The 18,745-nt window shown below is 54.5% G+C and overlaps 6 protein-coding genes across 6 annotated transcripts; 5 read left to right on the forward strand and 1 right to left on the reverse strand.

Moving 5' to 3' along the window:
- Nucleotides 1-2: 2 nt before the first annotated feature.
- On the reverse strand, nt 3-5,022 carry POSPLADRAFT_1047488 (hypothetical protein; the record flags this gene model as incomplete). The annotated part of the gene is made up of 18 exons (XM_024479302.1): nt 3-281; nt 336-374; nt 737-792; nt 831-853; nt 1,215-1,564; nt 1,615-1,684; nt 1,719-2,098; nt 2,169-2,221; nt 2,659-2,728; nt 3,274-3,505; nt 3,683-3,783; nt 3,837-3,879; nt 4,007-4,101; nt 4,163-4,206; nt 4,230-4,275; nt 4,667-4,771; nt 4,830-4,908; nt 4,958-5,022. The coding sequence occupies 18 exons, from the start codon at nt 5,020-5,022 to the stop codon at nt 3-5; spliced, it is 2,130 nt and encodes a 709-aa protein (XP_024338046.1).
- Nucleotides 5,023-6,357: 1,335 nt separating this feature from the next.
- Nucleotides 6,358-7,312, forward strand: POSPLADRAFT_1058172 (hypothetical protein; the record flags this gene model as incomplete). The annotated part of the gene is made up of 2 exons (XM_024481007.1): nt 6,358-6,951; nt 7,016-7,312. The coding sequence occupies 2 exons, from the start codon at nt 6,358-6,360 to the stop codon at nt 7,310-7,312; spliced, it is 891 nt and encodes a 296-aa protein (XP_024338047.1).
- A 694-nt stretch (nt 7,313-8,006) lies between these two features.
- On the forward strand, nt 8,007-10,044 carry POSPLADRAFT_1145787 (hypothetical protein; the record flags this gene model as incomplete). Its single annotated transcript, XM_024485840.1, has 8 exons — nt 8,007-8,199; nt 8,259-8,649; nt 8,719-8,807; nt 8,858-8,876; nt 8,944-9,275; nt 9,338-9,550; nt 9,607-9,680; nt 9,751-10,044. The coding sequence occupies 8 exons, from the start codon at nt 8,007-8,009 to the stop codon at nt 10,042-10,044; spliced, it is 1,605 nt and encodes a 534-aa protein (XP_024338048.1).
- A 1,215-nt stretch (nt 10,045-11,259) lies between these two features.
- On the forward strand, nt 11,260-13,475 carry POSPLADRAFT_1070540 (hypothetical protein). Its single transcript, XM_024482405.1, has 8 exons — nt 11,260-11,457; nt 11,517-11,907; nt 11,976-12,064; nt 12,115-12,133; nt 12,182-12,534; nt 12,599-12,811; nt 12,868-12,941; nt 12,999-13,475. The coding sequence occupies exons 1-8, from the start codon at nt 11,265-11,267 to the stop codon at nt 13,305-13,307; spliced, it is 1,641 nt and encodes a 546-aa protein (XP_024338049.1). The 5' UTR covers nt 11,260-11,264; the 3' UTR covers nt 13,308-13,475.
- A 701-nt stretch (nt 13,476-14,176) lies between these two features.
- Nucleotides 14,177-15,210, forward strand: POSPLADRAFT_1147058 (hypothetical protein; the record flags this gene model as incomplete). The annotated part of the gene is made up of 3 exons (XM_024486018.1): nt 14,177-14,398; nt 14,451-14,602; nt 14,637-15,210. The coding sequence occupies 3 exons, from the start codon at nt 14,177-14,179 to the stop codon at nt 15,208-15,210; spliced, it is 948 nt and encodes a 315-aa protein (XP_024338050.1).
- A 2,039-nt stretch (nt 15,211-17,249) lies between these two features.
- Nucleotides 17,250-18,643, forward strand: POSPLADRAFT_1146971 (hypothetical protein; the record flags this gene model as incomplete). The annotated part of the gene is made up of 6 exons (XM_024486009.1): nt 17,250-17,519; nt 17,587-17,755; nt 17,816-18,076; nt 18,139-18,278; nt 18,331-18,465; nt 18,527-18,643. The coding sequence occupies 6 exons, from the start codon at nt 17,250-17,252 to the stop codon at nt 18,641-18,643; spliced, it is 1,092 nt and encodes a 363-aa protein (XP_024338051.1).
- Nucleotides 18,644-18,745: the final 102 nt, after the last annotated feature.

The raw sequence follows: 18,745 nt of genomic DNA on the forward strand, positions 1-18,745 counted from the left end.
GTTTAGTTGGACGGTAACGCAACAGAAACGATGGGCGGAGTCACGTATATGGAGGTAGGTACTGAGGATTGAATTGGGACGGCGGCCTGAACCGGCGACTGCAGGGCAACCGAGGCGAGCTGCGCGGTGACTGGTCCTTGAGCGGGCGTCGGAACCAAGTTAATGGGCGCAAGCATCGGGGGCGTGGCAAGTACCGGGGTTGAGAGCTGCAGCTGCGCTTGAATGGGCGTCGTTATGACGAAGGTCTGAGTCTGTACGGGCGCCTGCGGAGGCGCGGAGTTCTGACGATCGACGATGAGCGGAATATAAGAGTGAATGTTTAGAGACGGACGCACTGCAGGAGGGGGTGCCCCGGTGCGGCGTTGCGCGGTCCCCTGATCCAAGTAGAGAATAGGATATCCACAGGGCGGACATGCCCAGTGGTGATTGTGGTAGCAATGTGAATGGCAGCGACAACACATGTTCGGAAGAGAGGAGAGAGAACAGGACGTATCGCAAGAATCGAGGGTCGATGGTCGACGGTCAAGACGGTGCGTACAGTCGCCTTGGAGCTGAGAGTATGTAGAGGGCTCGGTCAACGAGTGGGAGATCTAGTACGCAGAGATAGAGTCTTCCGCGTACCACTGCTCCTTATGTATACGCGAGATACATTGATGTTGCATGCGTATGCATTACAGCGCGAGCGGAATCCTTGTAAAGGACGACATGTCTCCTGGCGATATCTTGTTCCACATACGCTCGCGCAGGGCTCGGTTGCAGATGCAGAGCCGGAGTGGTGACGGATACAAAGGCCTGTCATCGTCTGTCATGTCAGCAGTACAAGGACTTACTGGCTGTGTACGGCTGTGGGTCCCTGCAAGGCACCGTCACGTGCAAGCTTGATAGGTGCAGCCCGAGTTTGACCTCTCAATGTGATCCTTGCTTAACCATGGTGAGGCCCACGTTGCACACACATCAGACCGCTGGCTTTCGAGGCTATCAACTTGGGTTGATTTGCTAGTTGTACATAAACTGTTTTCCGAAGCTTTCTTGCGGATCTCACCAACCGCTAGAGAGGGCAGTCCCTCACTGCGAGAGATCGCGCTTAAGACGCCCTTCCCATGTCGTCGGCGCTCGGCCAAGCAACCAACGCAGCACATTGTTATTCCCCGGAATGCCCCTGGATAGCCGTTGCATGAGCTTCCAACCGCGCATCCTACAGCTAGTCAACGCACCTCCTATCGTAATAGTACAGCATCCTGTCCAGCGTCTCCACCGCGTAGTCGCCCTGCGTGACAACGTGCATCCCCGTCACCACGTCTTCGCGGTTGATGCGTTTGACCGTAACCTCGTGCCCGAGGTGCGCCGACAGTATGCGTGCGAGGTCCTCGAACGTGCAGTTCTGCCCGACTAACTCGTAGCGTGCGCGGTTGTGCGGCGCGGGGTCGAGCAGGACCGTGCGCGCGACTGCAGCGAGGTCTTGGAGGTCGAGGTAGCCTTGCAGCGTGTTCAAGGAGTAGGTCGCGCGCAGCGTCGAGGACTTACGCACGGCTTCAACGTCGACGTTTTGCATGAAAGAGGTCGGCTGGCGGAGGGTTTAAAGCGGGAAAACGATGAGGGGCGGGTCAGACTCACCTCGAGAATGGTGTAGTTGAGTCCAGACTCGATGAGATACTCTTCAACGCTATGCGGGCCTGTCAGCGCCCTAGAGACGGCGACAGTCCGGAAGGGGACCATACTCGCGTTTCACCTTATGGTGGAGCATCTTGGTCAGAATCGGGAAGAGCACACTGCAGTAGACAAAGTGCTGCACGCCCGCCTGCTTCGCTGCCTCGACCAGTGCAACGCCCATCGCCATCTCGTTGGGATGGAACGCCGGCGCATTGTGGAACACCACATCTATGCCCTGCAGCGCGGGCGAGAGGGTGCTGGCCTCGAGATAGTCGCCGACGGCGAATGCAGAGCGTGGGAGCTCGGGATACCGCGACTGCAGTTTCTGGATGGCGGAGTCGGAGCGAACGAAGAGGCGGAGGTCGGAGTGCCCGGACTGGAGGAGCGCGTTGAGTACGAAGCCAGAGGTGCGTCCAGCGGCGCCGGTTATAAGGATGGTCATCGCGTCCTGAACATGTGGGTGCTAGTCCTGTACATGATCGTCAATCTACAAGTCCGAGACACGGATGCGAACGCACTTTACGTGTATGGTCTTGCGGCGAGTAGGGCGGTGTAGCTGCTGTTGCTGTTGCTTTTAGGGCGAGAGGTTAAAGTTACAGAGGGACACTGTGAAGCAGATGTGTTGAAGACGACTTGCAGTGCTTGGAGTCAGCTTTGGTAGCGCTCCCAACAAATGATGCTGCGGTAGACGTCATCGTTGCTGGCCGTTGAAACCGTCCTCAGCCGTCAAGAGCAGACAAATATGATGTTTGCTGTCCAGGTATCCAATCGGCCGACAACGAGAGTCTTGGCCTGTATAATTGCTTGAGTAGTGAGGTGGGTGGGTGGCAGTGAGAGTCATGTAGCACAGGCGCCTGAGAATTGTAGAGCCACGGACAACCTCGACGATCGGTCGCCCGATACACGATCATTTAGCCACTGCGGCGTGCTGCATTCCTTAAGGCCTTTCCAACCCGACATCCCGCACGATGTCTTCTAGGACTGCTAGTCAACAGACTGCCGACGCACTTGAGCGCGCGTTCACCATGTAGAAGCTGATGCACAACATTGCACAAGCCTGACGCAGGTTCCCTTCCCCCTTGAGTCCGCGGCTGATAGTCCGGACGCTAGTGTATACGAGCACTACTCAGTGCTAGCGCGTATCCAGCTTGTGGAATACCACATGTCGCGCACTGACTGCTAGTTAAAGGCGGACGTGTGTCATGAATATGCAGCGACCGCATGATAGGACTACTGCACCGCGACCGGTTCCTCATCTCCAGCCGGCATTACCTCGGTCTTTACTTGGGTCCACAAACCTGAATACATTTGCCATAATTGCCATCCGTTTACATGCGTGCACCATGATCATGCGCCCTTGACCCTCTCGTCTCTCGTTGTCGTGACGCGATCTCTTGTTGTACAATGCTCTTGCGAGACTGCAATGTGCACCGTCGTGTCGATCCTGTCAAGCAAAATGAACGGTGCTACTTTGACGAGAAGCACACATAACCACCCACTGCACGTCTATAGTGTCCAGTTCTACACCGAGACGGTCGGAAATCCCCCTGACATGTTGACGTATGTTGAGCCTGAGAGCGATGGATTAGATGGTTCGCTCCGGCAGCAACAAGTATGACGCACGATGCAAGTATTGAGTTTACGTAGACTGTCAATCGCCATGAGATCCAGTATAAGCGCGGCAAGCAAAACCTCGACGCATACTCGAGTTTCCAGGAATGATAGTGAGTACCGAAGGTACTGCTTCGCTATGGACTCCTGCCCCGAACTAATCGACATGCACATCTTGAGCAAGCTGTTCGCGTCTTGACCACATAACGTCCTCACCGATATACAAGAGGCAAGCTGGAATAAGCTGTAGGAGCATAAGCGGACACTACGCTGAAGTCTATGGTAAGAAGGGCATACGCGGTGACTATGCCTCGGGTAACCGCAAAAGTCATCAGGCTCGATATCATATTCTCGGTTCTGCACGCGATGATCAATGCAATGATCAGCTGCCATGGGTGGATGCCGAGGCTCTGGAACATACCGTGCAAGCCCCGTCTTGCGCTCATGTAGCACCATACACAAGGCAACGGTGATATAAACATCGGCGGCAAACGACGCGGCCAATCCTAGTACTCCAGCCACCTGGGGCAGCGGTGGCATGAGAACATTTCTCAAGTATCCCCAATTCTGCGCACCAAGTTGTTCGGGATAATTGTGTACGCGTAGGTCTCGCCGTACCTGTTATGGTTCGAGCACGATGAATAGAGAAGCAAGGCGACAAATTGAGACTCACATGTTCACCGTTTGTGCTGATATCACGTTGAATAGCTAACGGTCATCGTGGATCACAGGCGGTTCCTTGTACTCACCTACACCACATGCTGATAAAGGCAGCTCGTCAGGGAGACTTTGAGACAGCAGCAGAGCATACGAACCAAAGGCCAATAATGCCAATACAATCTAAGATACAATGCAAGATGACGTCAGGCACGTATTCAGCTCAAATCCTACATGCACACACCCCCAACAGTGTAGACACATTGCGGAATCGGCTGCCTTCTAGAACTGCAGCACTAAATCAGCATCACCTTCATATGTGATAGTGACCATAGACACATACGCCTCCATATAGTGCTGATAAAAAATCTACACTCAGCGTTATCAACATGCGAAAACACGAAGGCCGCATAGAATATTTAAACCGACCCTTGCACCGCAATGATCGTCGTTTTCTGTCGAAGGTGAGCCATTACATCTACATCGCCTCACTGAAAGCTCACCGAAAAAATAAATTCAGTCTAGACTCGTACCTTAACCGGTCAGAGTAAGATTTCGGATCATTGACACAGCTTACTGCAAAGGACCTGTCAAGGTGGTGAGTGCTTAAGCATTGAGAATCCCACATGAGCTTACGGAGGGCAAATAATCACGAAGTCGACGTCTGCGTGATGCTCGATCGTCCAGAACCAGGTCATCTGCAGATGATGAGAGTACAGGCCACTGACTGTCTCGCGAGCAGACGGACCGCAATGTCGAGAATGGTCCTCCCAAAGTCAAGTAAACTACCAATGCACTCGTGAAGACCATTCATAGTGGGATGTAGACATGTCACATACAGCAGACCAACTACCTATAAGGGGTATCAAAATGAGCGACAGTGGGACAAGCTCCACTTCACAACGACGCACGTATGCTTTCAGCAGTCGTGAATCTTCCGGATAGTGCCTGAAATAGTATAGCGTCTGCGCTATGGATATGCCATACAAGCTGTGTGCGTTAGATGGGCATCAACCGGGTCCGGGAATTTAACACGCACAATATGGAGAATATCACAGCAGAGAGAATAAAGCCGATCCAGTAGTTGAGGTCAAAGCCAGACATAGGGCAAGTAGGGCAACCGAGCTCTTTGCTACGACCTGTACGCAGGGACACTTATGTAGTGAGCTGCGTTTTTTGGTGAGCAAGCAAGCAGCATATGAGGCATTTTTTTCACATGCACCTGGCAGACTGACATGTCAATCCCTCTGATGAAACAGCAAGAAAGATATGTCACTGTCTCTACCCCCAAATGTGTCCAAGGTACTTGAAATATGAGCGAATACCAAGGTGATTACCGGACCATTCACAAGATGTGTCGTGACAGGGATCTATCATATGTACATCAGGTGATCCCGCGAACCTTACGATAACAAGGTTAGATGTAGACGACTGAGACATGAATGGAAGTTGGTAAGGGTCTCCGAAGTTGGGTCCGGGTTCGGGCTTCTTAGGCTCTGAACCTGAAGCTGAACCTCCGACAATGGCGTCGGACCAAACCTGAACCTCCGACAATGGCGTCGGACAAACCTGAACGTGGACCTAACCTGCCGAGCGGGTCCAGCAGGACCGGCACAAAATCAATCCAGGTTCAACCCGCACAATCTTGTGCTCGAGCTGTGCGCAGCGCTGTCAAGCCTCGACTGCCAGGGTCGCTGGAAGTCGCTGGCGCTACCGCACGTCCTCATTGCTCAAGCGTGCGCCCGCGCTTCTGCAGAGCCACGCACAGGAGAAGGCGGAGCTGCTAACAGCGCTTCAGCGCACGCAGGCGTGGGTTGGCGGCCGGTTCGTGTGTTGGGAGCACGCTGCGGACGCGAAGAGCGTTCTTCAGGCTCCTGCTACCAGGGTGACGTATTGGCGCTGTCTCCGCTCCCTCGCGCCGCTGCGCGTCAGGAACATGGATAGCGCGCTCGGAAGGGTCGACGAGAGCTTGAGGAGATGTGTTCGCACTGCTAATTACTGTTGATAGTAGGCAAGCATTTTGAACGCGTCCTTGGCGCTGCGACGCGTCGCGACAGTCAAGATCTATACGACGCGTTTCAGAGATAGAAATGCTTATGTAAGGCGAAATCGCGTCTTACGGTCAGGACCCCTCAAGTTGAGTCAGGCTAGCATGCCTTCATGTACGATGCGAATGATATGGCGAAATATACTCCAATGTCTCGAGACAGTCTTGTCTGTGGCGTGTCCCAGTGAACTATCTGAGACAACTCCACGATTGCGTTCTCGGCTGACGATGATGGCTGACGTCCGGCATTGCAACTGTGAGTGATTACCATTCCAAACTACATTTCATACAGACTCTGCTGGGACGTTCTATACTCCGCTGGACATTGGACGTGGATCTTCGACACGGCCTAGTATCCATTTACATTTGCCTAACACGCTCAATTGCCCGACATGCCCTCGCTATCCGTCGTCCGAGCGGCGAACGCAAAGTGGTCCCCCTCGAAACCACCCACCACCGTCTTTCTTGGCGGGACGTCTGGCATCGGCCAGGCCCTCGCGCGCGCGCTCGCTCGCTACACGGACGGCAACGCGCATATCGTCCTCTGCGGGCGCAGCCGCGCCACGGCCGACACCACGCTCGCGTCTCTCCCCCGGGGCCCCCACGCAAAGCACGCCTTCGAGCCCTGCGACGCCTCGCTCATGCGCGGCGCGGCAGCCACGACAGCCACGCTCCGCGCCCGCCTGCCGAAGCTCAACGTGCTCGTGCTCTCCCCCGGCTTCTTCTCGCTCCGCGGGCGCGACCCCTCGTCTGAGGGCATCGACCGCCGCCTGGCGCTGTTCTACTATGCGCGCTGGAAGTTCGTGCACGACCTGCTCCCGCTGCTCCGTGCGGCGCGCGACGCGGGCGAGGATGCGCGCGTCATGTCCGTGCTCGCGCCGGGGACGGGCGGCCGGATCGACCTCGACGACCTCGGGCTCAAGCAGCGGTACAACATCGCGCGTGCGTATCGCGCCGTGCCGACGTACAATGACCTGATGATCGAGGTGCGTGTGCACGTCCCCTGCGACGGATCGGAAAGGCTCACGTAGTATCTCGCCTGTATTGCAGGCGTTCGCAGAGCGCGAGCCCGGCATCGCGTTCACGCATGCATTCCCCGGGATCGTGCGTACGCCGATGATGGGCCGGCTCTTCCAGACGTTGCTGTACCCGATTGCGACCGCGCCCGACGTGTGTGCCGAGCACCTCTTGTACGCGCTGCTCGCAGCGGACCCGGGCGCGTCTCGGTGGGACAACAAGGGTAACAACATGGGGAAGACGCGGTACTACGGCTCGGATGAAGCAAGGCAGCGGCTTTGGGAGCATACGGAGCAGGAGATTGACAGGGCGATGAAGGTCGAGGCATAGGAAATCCCACAGATTTGTATGCCTTCCATTGATATCCAGGATGTTTGTGCACGGCGAGTTTCCGTACAAGTCTGCAATGTTCAATCAAGTCTACGGGCGCGAAGCAATGTGAATGCTTGTCAAGAACCTCTGCGTGTACTGTGCTATTTCCACCATAGATCCAGTCACGCGTCATGGCTCTCGCTGAACAAACCAGTCAATTGTCGCGCTGGTATGTAGCGCCAACATGGAGCTGTTGATTCTACCACTGCTTCTTGGAGTTGACTAGTTAGAAAGGTGCAGCGGAAGCACGTGAATCGTCGCGTACATTGCGATCACAGCTTTCTGATTGCCACCGTTCTGCCCGTTAGGCGCCTCGAGTTCGCTTCGTCCCTCTCGTTGAGCGCTCAGGCTTGAATACTCGAGAGTCTCACTGGCCGAGCCGTAGACAAGCGTTGTATTTTCTGAACGCACGTCAGGACGTACACCATGTGCACATAGAGCCATCAGCGTCCCGGCGCACCATGCCGTGAGTTGCGACAGATGTGCACCATACAGACTGGGCTGAGGGCATTCTCTGCAGGGGATATGTCACAGCCAAACGATTACGGCAAATTTAGACGGGCTGAGGGCATTGTCTTACAGCGTCTGCCATCAGCGACGACGTTGCAATAAATACAGGGTACGTTCTCTGAAGCTTCGGTCATCAACCAACATGGTCGTCGCGTCGCTCCTGCTCTTGAGCGCTGTCCCCTTCGCCGTTGCCTATCCCTGGGCAGCCCAGTCGGCTTCTTCCTTTGCAGGCGCAACGAGCACGGATGTCTTCCCGCCCCCCGGCGCGACAATCACAGCGGACGAGACGTACTTCCCGGATGCCGAGCAGGTCGGCTTCGCCGGCCCAACGCCCAGTAAATGCCGTGCAAGTAGTCGAGTGGTCGCTGTACTGATACTGTATACCATCCTTCAGCTGGCGCGGAGCCTGAGGCCATTCAGACTGCCCCGGTCGCACCGGTCAAGACAGACATCTATCCTTTGGTCAGCCCACACACAACTCCCGGGTTTAACCCTCTGCGCTATTGGGGAAATCTCTCACCGTGGTCCTCGGTCGGCGGCGCATTCGGCCTCCCGGACGCGTCCCCCCAGATCCCAGTCGGCTGCGAGCTCACGCAGGTGCACATTCTGCAACGCCACGGCGCACGGTACCCCTCGGGTGGGGACCCGAATGTACTGGCCGGCGCACTGCAGGCTGCGGTCGTCAATGGCACGGGTTTCACTGCGAAGGGACCCCTGGAGTTCTTGAATACATGGACATATAAACTCGGTGCCGAGATCCTGACACCATTTGGGAGGCAGCAACTGTGAGTGGGCGGTACTGCAATGATTGTCAATCGAGAGACTGATGATGTGATGGTCGATCTGACGTACAGGTATGATCTGGGAGTGGCTGCGAGGGTGAAGTATGGGGAGCTGCTGAATGGATTCACGTCGCTTCCTGTGTTCCGGACGACGTCTGAATGTGAGCGGCTTGTGTGATCATTTGTTCATATACTGACGATGGCGCGTCAGCCCGGATGGTTCAATCTGCGTGAGTAAGAAATTTCTTGGAGATCATTCACGACTGACGAACACGTGCTCGTGATCACGATTCTCAGCCTGAACTGGGCCGCTGGCTTCTTTGGCGTGGAGCACTACGAATCGTCCTATCACCAACTCATCATCATTGAGGATGAGGGCTACAACAACACGCTCGCACCGATAACTTGCACCGGCCCGGCGGACAACTGGTACTTCAGCAACTGGACGCAGATTTACCTGAAGAATACCGTAAAGCGCCTACAACAACACCTCGATGGCGTGGAGCTCAACACGGACATTGTCTTTGCGATGCAGGAGCTCTGCGCGTACGAGACGGTGGCAATCGGGTACTCGCAGTTCTGCGACCTATTTACGGAGGAGGAATGGAAGGGCTTCGAATACACCGTCGGTACGTATCCGTAGGTACCTCCTCCCGGGTGGTTGTTCTGACCATCTGCCCGGGTTCCGCAGACTTAGACTTCTGGTACGAAGTCGGACCAGGAAGCCCGATAGGCTCAGCGTGGGGCATCGGGTACGTCCAGGAGCTGGTGGCGCGCTTGACGCAGACCCCGCTCACGGTGTTCGATACGACGACGAACGGCACGTTGGACGGAAATAACGTAACGTTCCCGCTGGACCAGCCAATCTACATGGACGCGACGCACGACTCAATTTTTGCAAGCAGTAAGTGTTGGGTATGCCGCATGCCCGTTGTGCGTGAGGTTAATGGTTGGATGCAGTCGCCATTGCAATGAATTTCACGACGATGGCGGCGAGCGGGCCTCTTCCCGTGGACCACATGCCCCTTGACTACGTGAGTACACGCTGGATCCCCGGCATTAGGTGGCTAACAAGTCGACGACGCACAGACGTACCACGTACAGCAAATCGCGCCGTTCGCGGCACATATGGAGGGGCAGGTCATGACGTGCCCCACGTCGAACTCGACGTCCGCATCGAGGGACAAGTACATCCGGTTCGTGCTGAACGACGGCGTGGTGCCGCTCACGGGCATTGCTCACTGCGCGACGCCGAACAAGGATGGACTGTGCCTCTTCGATAACTTTGTCGCGGGGATGAAGCAGCGCATCGAGGAGGTGAACTTCCAGTACGACTGCTTCGCGAACTATTCGGTGCCGTACCCAGACGAGCTGACGAACGGGCGGATGTGGGTGTGAGGAGTTAACAGTGGCTAAGCATCGCGGCTCCATGCCTGTTAGGATCGCCGGAGTCGACCATTCCTAATGTACTTGAGTAATGGTTGACCTAATTCAGAGTCGTCAGGTGACTGTAGCTCAGACTCCCAGCTTAGGACCTAAAGGTGAATACCGTATCTTGATGCTTGCAAGTACAGAAGGTGAGCAGGCACACCAGGCGATATGGAGTCGACGTCAGGGACAGGCTGCCCCCTCAGAGTGATAGACACTGATTTGGAAGGTGGATGCCCAGATTTGGACGCATCTCTCGAGATCTGTCATACACACGATCGATTGTATATTGTTTGAGCGCGAGCAAGTTGTCGACGTCATCGCGTCACATAATCAATTATTGACGTTGTCTTGCGTCACCTGTCGAGTCGGATCGGATACTGTATGTAAGGCTGGCATTATGCCGGTATTTAAGCTCTCTCGCCTTCCCCTCATCTTCCTACATCTCAGGCATGTAAGTCAGGGCGGACATGCGTCCCAAGTATCATGCACGCCTGCTTTTGTTTGATTTCACCCTGCCATAACGGTCCCTTGGTGCGCCAACCCTCTTGTGCTATGGAGACGATGCAGAAGCACGGGCTTCGGGTTTTTACATTACATGAACCTCGCGTCGAGATGGCTATCACGATTTCAGTCAAGCCGTCAGGAGACGGAACCTGTTGTTCATAAATATCGGCGACAACGACGTCCGATGTCAATACAACGACAGGGAAGCTTAGGGCCACGAACAAGTACTTTCTATTGCTACGTTACGTATGGGAGTACACGAGGTACCATGTTATATTTGGAATTATTCCAGCCAACTTGGGACTGACCAATCCGAGGCTGCGTAGGACTATATTTATGCGATCACGTTTTGATTGCGTACCTGGGCGGCGTCGAATATGACTTTGTGCGTATCGTCGTCGCGTCCGTCGACTCGAACGTGCCCTCGATGTATACTACCCCTTGCATCGGTCAACGGCGCCCAGGTGCCAGTAAACGACCGCATGTACAGCTTGGAACGTGCTGGGAATTTACAGACCCGGCTCAGTCTCACACATCCTAGAACGCGTGCACCATGTGCACACTCATCTGGCGTTCACCTATCAGCACCCCGGCACACTTTGCCGCCAGCGGCCCCTGAGGGACCAGCATAAATATCTGTCGGTCTGCGGGGGTTACCCCCAGGGCCTCCGCCATCATCCAGAATGGTCGCTGCATCGCTCCTTCTCTTAGGCGCTGCCCCCCTCGCCGCTGCTTACTCCTGGGCCGCTCCGTCTGCGTCTTCCTTTGCGGGCGCAACGAGCGCGGACGTCTTTCCGCCCCCCGGCGCGACAATTACAACGGACGAGACGTACTTTCCTGATGCTGAGCAGGTTGGCTTCGCCGGTCCCACGCCTAGTCAGTTGCCTGTGAACAGCCGAGTCATCGCTGTGCTGACCGTGTGTGTCATCGCCCAGCTGGCGCAGAGCCTGAGGCCATTCAGACAGCTCCAGCCGCGCCCATCAAAACGGATACCTACCCACTGATCGACCCGTACACAATCCCCGGATTCAGCCCTCTGCGCTATTGGGGAAATCTCTCTCCATGGTTCTCGGTTGGAGGCGCATTTGGTCTTCCGGACACGTCACCCCAGATTCCAGTCGGCTGCGAGCTCACGCAAGTGCATATTCTGCAACGCCACGGCGCACGATACCCCTCGGATGAAGGCTCGAATGTACTGGCGGGCGCACTGCAGGCTGCGGTCGTCAATGGCACCGGCTTCACTGCGAAGGGACCCCTGGAGTTCTTGAATACATGGACATATAAACTCGGTGCCGAGATCCTGACACCGTTTGGCAGGCAGCAGCTGTGAGTGGGCGATATACAGTAACTGTCGATCAAGAGACTGATGATATGATGGTTGATCTGACGTACAGGTATGATCTTGGAGTGGCTGCGAGGGTGAAGTATGGAGAGCTTCTGAATGGATTCACGTCGCTTCCTGTGTTCCGGACGACGTCTGAATGTGAGCGGCATGTGGAATCATTTGTTCATATACTGACGATAGCGCGTCAGCCCGGATGGTTCAATCTGCGTGAGTTTGATGATTTCAGCAATATTTATGTCCATTCATCTTTTGTAGCCTTAATTGGGCCGCAGGCTTCTTCGGTGTGGAGGTTTACGAGTCGTCGTACCACCAGGTCATCATCATCGAGGAAGAGAATTATAACAACACCCTTGCGCCGTGGAATGCATGCAACAACGCGAACGGCCCGATTTACGAGATGGGCAGCTGGTACCAGGGCAACTGGACTGACGTTTACCTCAAGGATACTGTAAAGCGCCTGCAGCGCGACCTCATCGGAGTCGAGCTTAACACCGATATCGTATATGCGATGCAGGAGATGTGTGCGTACGAGACCGTGTCAATTGGGTATTCGCGATTCTGCGACCTGTTCACGGAGGAAGAATGGAAGGGCTTCGAGTACAGCATCGGTATGCAGTCCGTAGCGCGTCGTCCTGTGTCCAAGGGTGATCTGACAGAGTGGGCGTGGAACAGATGTGAACTTCTGGTACGGCGACGGCCCGGGTAACCCCACGGGTGCAGCGCAGGGCATCGGTTACGTGCAGGAGCTGGTCGCGCGCTTGACGAAGACTCCCCTCACTGTCTTCGACACGACGACGAACGGCACGCTCGACGGGAACAACATCACGTTCCCCCTCAACCAGCCGATTTACATGGACGCGACGCACGACACAGTCATCGCCAGCAGTGAGTCGTGCGATGACAAAATTACATCCGACTATCGCGCTGACGTACGCGTATAGTTGCTACCGCGATGAACTTCACCACGATGACGGCGGGCGGACCTCTTCCTGTGGACCACATTCCCCTTGACAATGTACGTATATGTCGAGCGATCCTGCTGGCAAAGCACACTGAGCACCGCCTCGTGCAGACATACCACGTCCAGTACATCGCGCCGTTCGCGTCGCACATGGAGGGGCAGGTCATGACGTGCCCGACGTCGAGCGCGCCCTCGGCCCCGAAGGAGACGTACATCCGGTTCGTGCTGAACGACGGCGTGGTGCCGCTCACAGGCATCGCGCACTGCGCGACGCCGAACAAGGACGGGCTGTGCCGCCTCGACGACTTCGTCGCGGGGATGAAGCAGCGCATCGAGGAGGTCGACTTCCTGTACGACTGCTTTGCAGATTACCCGGTGCCGTACCCGGACCTGCTGACGAACGGGCGGGAGAAGCTCTGAGTGGAGGAGGAACGCGGGGAGAGGCGTTTGTGGGCGAGCATGGTGCCAAAATCACACGCGTTCAGGACTGTAGGACACGAGCACATGACGCATATGGTGTACAAAATTAATCGTGTAATATGTGTTGTCTCGCCGGACAGCACCACGAGGAGTCGATCATGCACCAATATCGTTGCTGTTCGTGCCTGCCATACGGGTCGTATCGCATGAGCTCCGACCTCAGGCCATATATTGCCTCAAGAACATAAACGTGCAAATTTGGTGCGCATTGCCGGTTCATATGGCAGCACCACTCATGTTCCCGGTGTAAGCGCATCTCGTGAATATCGAGATAGCGTTTATTTCAATTGCGGTGACTAGCGCTAGTTACAGTGCGCGGGCGTGCAGGGTGTTCCTTCACCAATTCAAGTGCAGTACCTTGCCTGTGCAATCCTCACAATACTGGGTCCATAGAGCTTAGGATAGGGGAGACAATGACATCTAGGAGACTACATAAGCCAGGAATCCGCTGCGCCTCAAACTTACTACAACTAGCTACAAACATCAACAAATTAGGCTCAGTCGAACCACTTACTTGGTGGAGGTTGTTAAGACTACTACCCTCGCACACCAGAACCTTGGCATGCACTACCTTGGCATGCACTACGACTCGAATCTCTGAACGGGATAAACTTTGCATTTGCGCTATTCTTCCAGGGCTGCCAATAAATCATGAGACTTCACCCGAATGTCGTTGATTACTAAGATATGCATCACACGCGCGTCGCGCTGACTCGTGAACTGGTTAAATCACCGAACACTCAGTCAGATCATGCACCACCGTCACTGTTTTACAATTCGCCGCAGGGCAGCGGAAACCATAAGCACACATGACAAGCATGATTTCGCAAACCTCACTTCCTCAAGACTCTCCGGCGGGACAGCGATACGTCTCTGTGTATGCGCTACACGCTGGCTCGATCTTTCTCCCCGATAGCGATGTCTTCGAAGACAGCATCGGCAAGGATGGGGGCCTGACGGTGCCGAGCTTTGCATTCTTGATTGACCATGAAGTGCATGGTAAATTCATGTTCGACCTCGGGCTGAGGAAGGTATGCGTATTCTTTGCTGTATCGCCGCGATCTTCATTTGATGCTCGTGAAGGGCGGGAAAGGGTACCCACCAGCATGGGACGAGACTCTGATAGAGCTCAAGGTGGACTGTTCAAAGAATGTCGCCGATCTCCTGCAGGAAGGCGGCGTCCAACCTAGCTCGATCAATTCCATCATCTACAGGTACTCTAAAGCCTGCGGCCCGTGCGTTCCTGTGGTTGATCTCATGCGCATATAGTCACCTCCACTTCGACCACGTCGGCGATCTCACGCCTTTCCCACATGCAGAACTCATCGTGGGCGCGGATACTGCAGCGCTCATGCAGCAGACCTATCCAGGGGATCCCACAAGCCTCTGGCCCGAATGGCCGGCGGGCCAGAAGGTGCGCTATCTGCACTTTGGAGACGCTGACGCACCCGCTCGTCCTATTGCTCCCTTTCATTCTTTCGCGCGCGCGCTCGACTTGTATGGCGACGGGTCGTTCTACCTGCTAGACGCACCGGGACACCTTCCAGGGCATCTTGCGGCGCTCGCGCGCGTCTCGCCGAATGCATTCATCCTCCTCGCGGGCGATTGCTGCCATAACCGCCAGTGCTACACCCCAGGTGTGCGCCTCGTGAGTCGAGAGAACTACCATGATATCGAAACCGCGCGGGACACGGTGGAGAGGCTGAAGCGGATGAACGGGGAGCCGAACGTAGTGCTTGTGCTCGCTCATGAGAGGGAACGGCTCGAGGACAGTATGCCTCTGTTCCCGCAGAGGTTGAATGAGTGGGTCACTACGGAAATAGTTCGAAAGCGCCACGAGTGATTCATTGTGATGTAAGACGTAGGTATTGGTACGTTGTTCATAGCTTCAATTCTATGTCTAGACATGCAATGACCTCGCCTTATAGTCACCTTGCAGGCTCATCCTTGCTATTGTTCCATTTGTATGTGCCTCTGCATGATCGTGTTTGGGTTAGACCAGTCAGCTATCTGCGCATCAAGGGGCTAGTCTGCATTGACCTTTCTTGAAGACAACGCCTCTGCTTCTGCGTACGATGCAACCAAAAGCGCAGCACACAATGAAGGAGTACTCACCGAATAGCATGCACAAAGCCAGCTAGCAATTTTCAGATGCAGATTCTGCCGTAAGTCATCTTAGATTCCATACATGTTCTGGCCGCCAGTCAGCTGTGATGGCATGCAGTGACTATCGAGGTAATTAGTCCGCGTAACAGCGTTTGCATTCACTACTACTTATACAAGTCGAAAACGCCGCGTCCGTATGTAACAACCCCTTTGACATCTTACGATGTTGCATTCTGCCTCTACCATGTAAGTCAGCAACCTACAAGTATGAGTCTTCCGCTTACCAAACAAAAGATGAGCCATAACATTACATTCTTTTCGGATGCTTGATAGAAGTTGCAGTTGGTCTAATTAAGATCCTCGGAGGAATCAAGGCGCTATACGGCAGTGGAACTATTTAGGGTGGTATGTCACGCATGGCTGGCCCCCTTTCGATGACACCTGTGAGTACATCCGTGCGCTAATGGTTTGCTTTCAGGCTGCTCATAAGGCAGCGTTCACCAAGATGAAGCATGCTTATCTGGCAGATTTCAGGTTTTGTGAATATACCAGATACAGCTGATTCTATTCGTATTCGTATGCCAATACAACGCAGCTTTTGTATACGAAATATGGCAGCAGTCGTTTAGTTTAACACAAGACGCCGTATGTATGTGCTCATTGGTAGCAATGTTCATCTTTAGTTTGACTGCACAGCCTACCTCACGCTTACTGCTAATGGATTTAAGTAAGCTATATAAGGAATGCGAAGGAACGGCTGTGTTTAACTGATGGCCCACTCATCGGATGAAGAAGGGCTATCAGTCCCCGAGCTACAGTGCGTCTATGCTTTCACTGCTTGATCTTATTTACACTGCATTGCATATTGTTTTTCAGGTGATCTATTCTCGTCGCGACCGCTGTTCAAGTGTTCCAATAGGCTGAAACACGCATGGACTCAACTCTTGGGTGAGTGTGGTCGTGATGTTACACACGTTCATGACCAAGGCGTGCTAGGATGCAACTTGAGATTGCCGGTGACATCCTTTAATTATCATTAAAACGGGCGCTCTATTGTAGGCTGCCTGAAATTACGTGGATTGCTCTGCCTGAACTAGCGCCAGCCAAGTAAATCGCGTCCTAACTGTGCACAAAACCTGTGAGCGCAACGTCTAGTCCGTAGCGTCTGAGCCGTTACCTGACAGCTGCGCTCGTCGTAGGACACGGCACAGCAATGGAAAAGTCGAAGTCTGTTCGCATTGCCCACAGTTGTCAAGCCCATTTGTCGCAGCATCATTACGACTCCCCCCCTTCACTGTAGCTTCTTGAAGTTTAGATCCAGCTGTACGTACACTGCTTCCTGTGAATAAGTACCGTTGTTTATGACGGCATCAATACCTCTTGGACAGGTGTCCTCTGGCGCGAATCAAAGTGCGCGATGACTGAGCAATTGCCAGCGGCTCAGATTCTATTGATGAAGAAACTCTGCAGGAACGTCGCAACAACGCCAGATGCCGACTCCTTTCCCATTGCGAACTGGTTAATTACCACGGCTATCAATCGCTGTCGCACTAGCAGATCCGTTGTGTAGTGAATTTTTGTAATCAATCTGGGCGGCGTGCAAGCAGCTGTCGCCGCCAATTGCCGTGCAGAACTAATGTCTCTTGACAGTACTGCGATCTTACAGTGCGCAGAAGACTCCTGCGTACAAATACTCGCGGTGAGGACCATGAATATGCATCCCCGCTCAACACCAAATCCGTTGCACTACTATACTAGCAACTATACGTTTCGAATATGTCAACCACTGTCGTCCCGAAGCTCTTCCAGCCTACCAAGGTCGGGAAGACCGTGCTCGCGCATCGCGTCGTGATGTCGCCGATGACGCGCTGTCGCGCGAACGCTGCACACGTCCATGGAGACCTCGCAGTTGAGTACTATGCGCAGCGTGCCACGGTGCCTGGCACGCTTCTGATCACCGAGGGCACGATCATTGTTGGGAAGGCCGGGGGTATCCCGTTCGTCCCTGGCATATGGAGCGACGAGCAAGTCGCTGCCTGGAAGCGGGTAAGTGCTCTAGGCAAGAGTGCTCATTCGTTGACCGAATGCTGAATGGTGTTGTCGCGTCCATCAGGTGACTGACGCGGTGCATGCGAAAGGCTCGCGCATATTCTGCCAGCTATGGGCTATCGGCAGAGCTGCGGTGCCCCAAGTCCTCGCTGCAGAGGGCTACGAGTTTGTGTCTGCCTCTGACATACCCGTCAAGCCGGACTCCAAGGTACCCCGCGCTTTGACCATCCCCGGTAGGGTCTTCCTCACTCTTGGCGTCACGATCACCCATCTGACGAGTACGGGGAATACAGAGATCAAGGAGTATGTTCAGTTATACACGGATGGTGCCCTCAACGCCGTGCGCGCGGGCTTTGATGGTGTCGAGCTGCACGGCGCAAGCGGGTACCTCATTGACCAGTTCACACAGGATGTGAGCAATAAGCGCACGGACGAGTACGGAGGCTCGATAGAGAACCGCTGCCGCTTTGCGCTCGAGATCATCGAGTCTGTATCGAAGGCAATAGGCGCTGACAAAGTAGGCATCAAGTTCGGTCCTTGGGTTACCCTCCAGGGTACGTAACTATTCTTGACGTCGTGATACGTTCCCAATATTGAAGTTTTAATTTGACAACAGGAATGCGCATGGCGGACCCCAAGCCTACTTACACCTACCTCGTCTCCCGCATCAAGGATTTGTATCCCGAATTTGCGTACATCCATGTCATGGAACCGCGTGTCGATGGCAACGTCGATCGCGAGGTGCAGGCGGGCGAGGTGAATAGTGCAATGAAGACTCCTTGATCTGCCATTGATGCCAGTCTTCCAGTCTAACGATTTCCTCCGTGAGATATGGCTCCCGCGTACCTACATCGGCGTGGGTGGATACACGCGGGAAGACGCCCTTGAACAGTGCGAGAAGACTGGCGAACTGATCGCATTCGCGCGTTCCTTCATCTCGAACGTCAGCACTACTACTGCCTTATACACCATATATCTGGGGCTGACCAATTTGCACCGCATAGCCCGACCTGCCTCTTCGTCTTGCCAAGAACCTGCCGCTCACCAAGGGTAAGCGGGAAGACTACACACCGCCATTCGATGGTAAAGGATACATAGACTTCCCATTCGCGGAAGAGTGAATGGGTCTCATCATTGTCGGAAGCGCACAGAACTGCCGCTCAGTGTCCGACCGTTATGTTTTCAATTAGAAGTATACATTATGCAGTATCAGACATATGTGT

This window comes from Postia placenta, assembly GCF_002117355.1.
Source record: "Postia placenta MAD-698-R-SB12 unplaced genomic scaffold POSPLAscaffold_9, whole genome shotgun sequence".
NCBI lineage: Eukaryota > Fungi > Basidiomycota > Agaricomycetes > Polyporales > Adustoporiaceae > Rhodonia > Rhodonia placenta.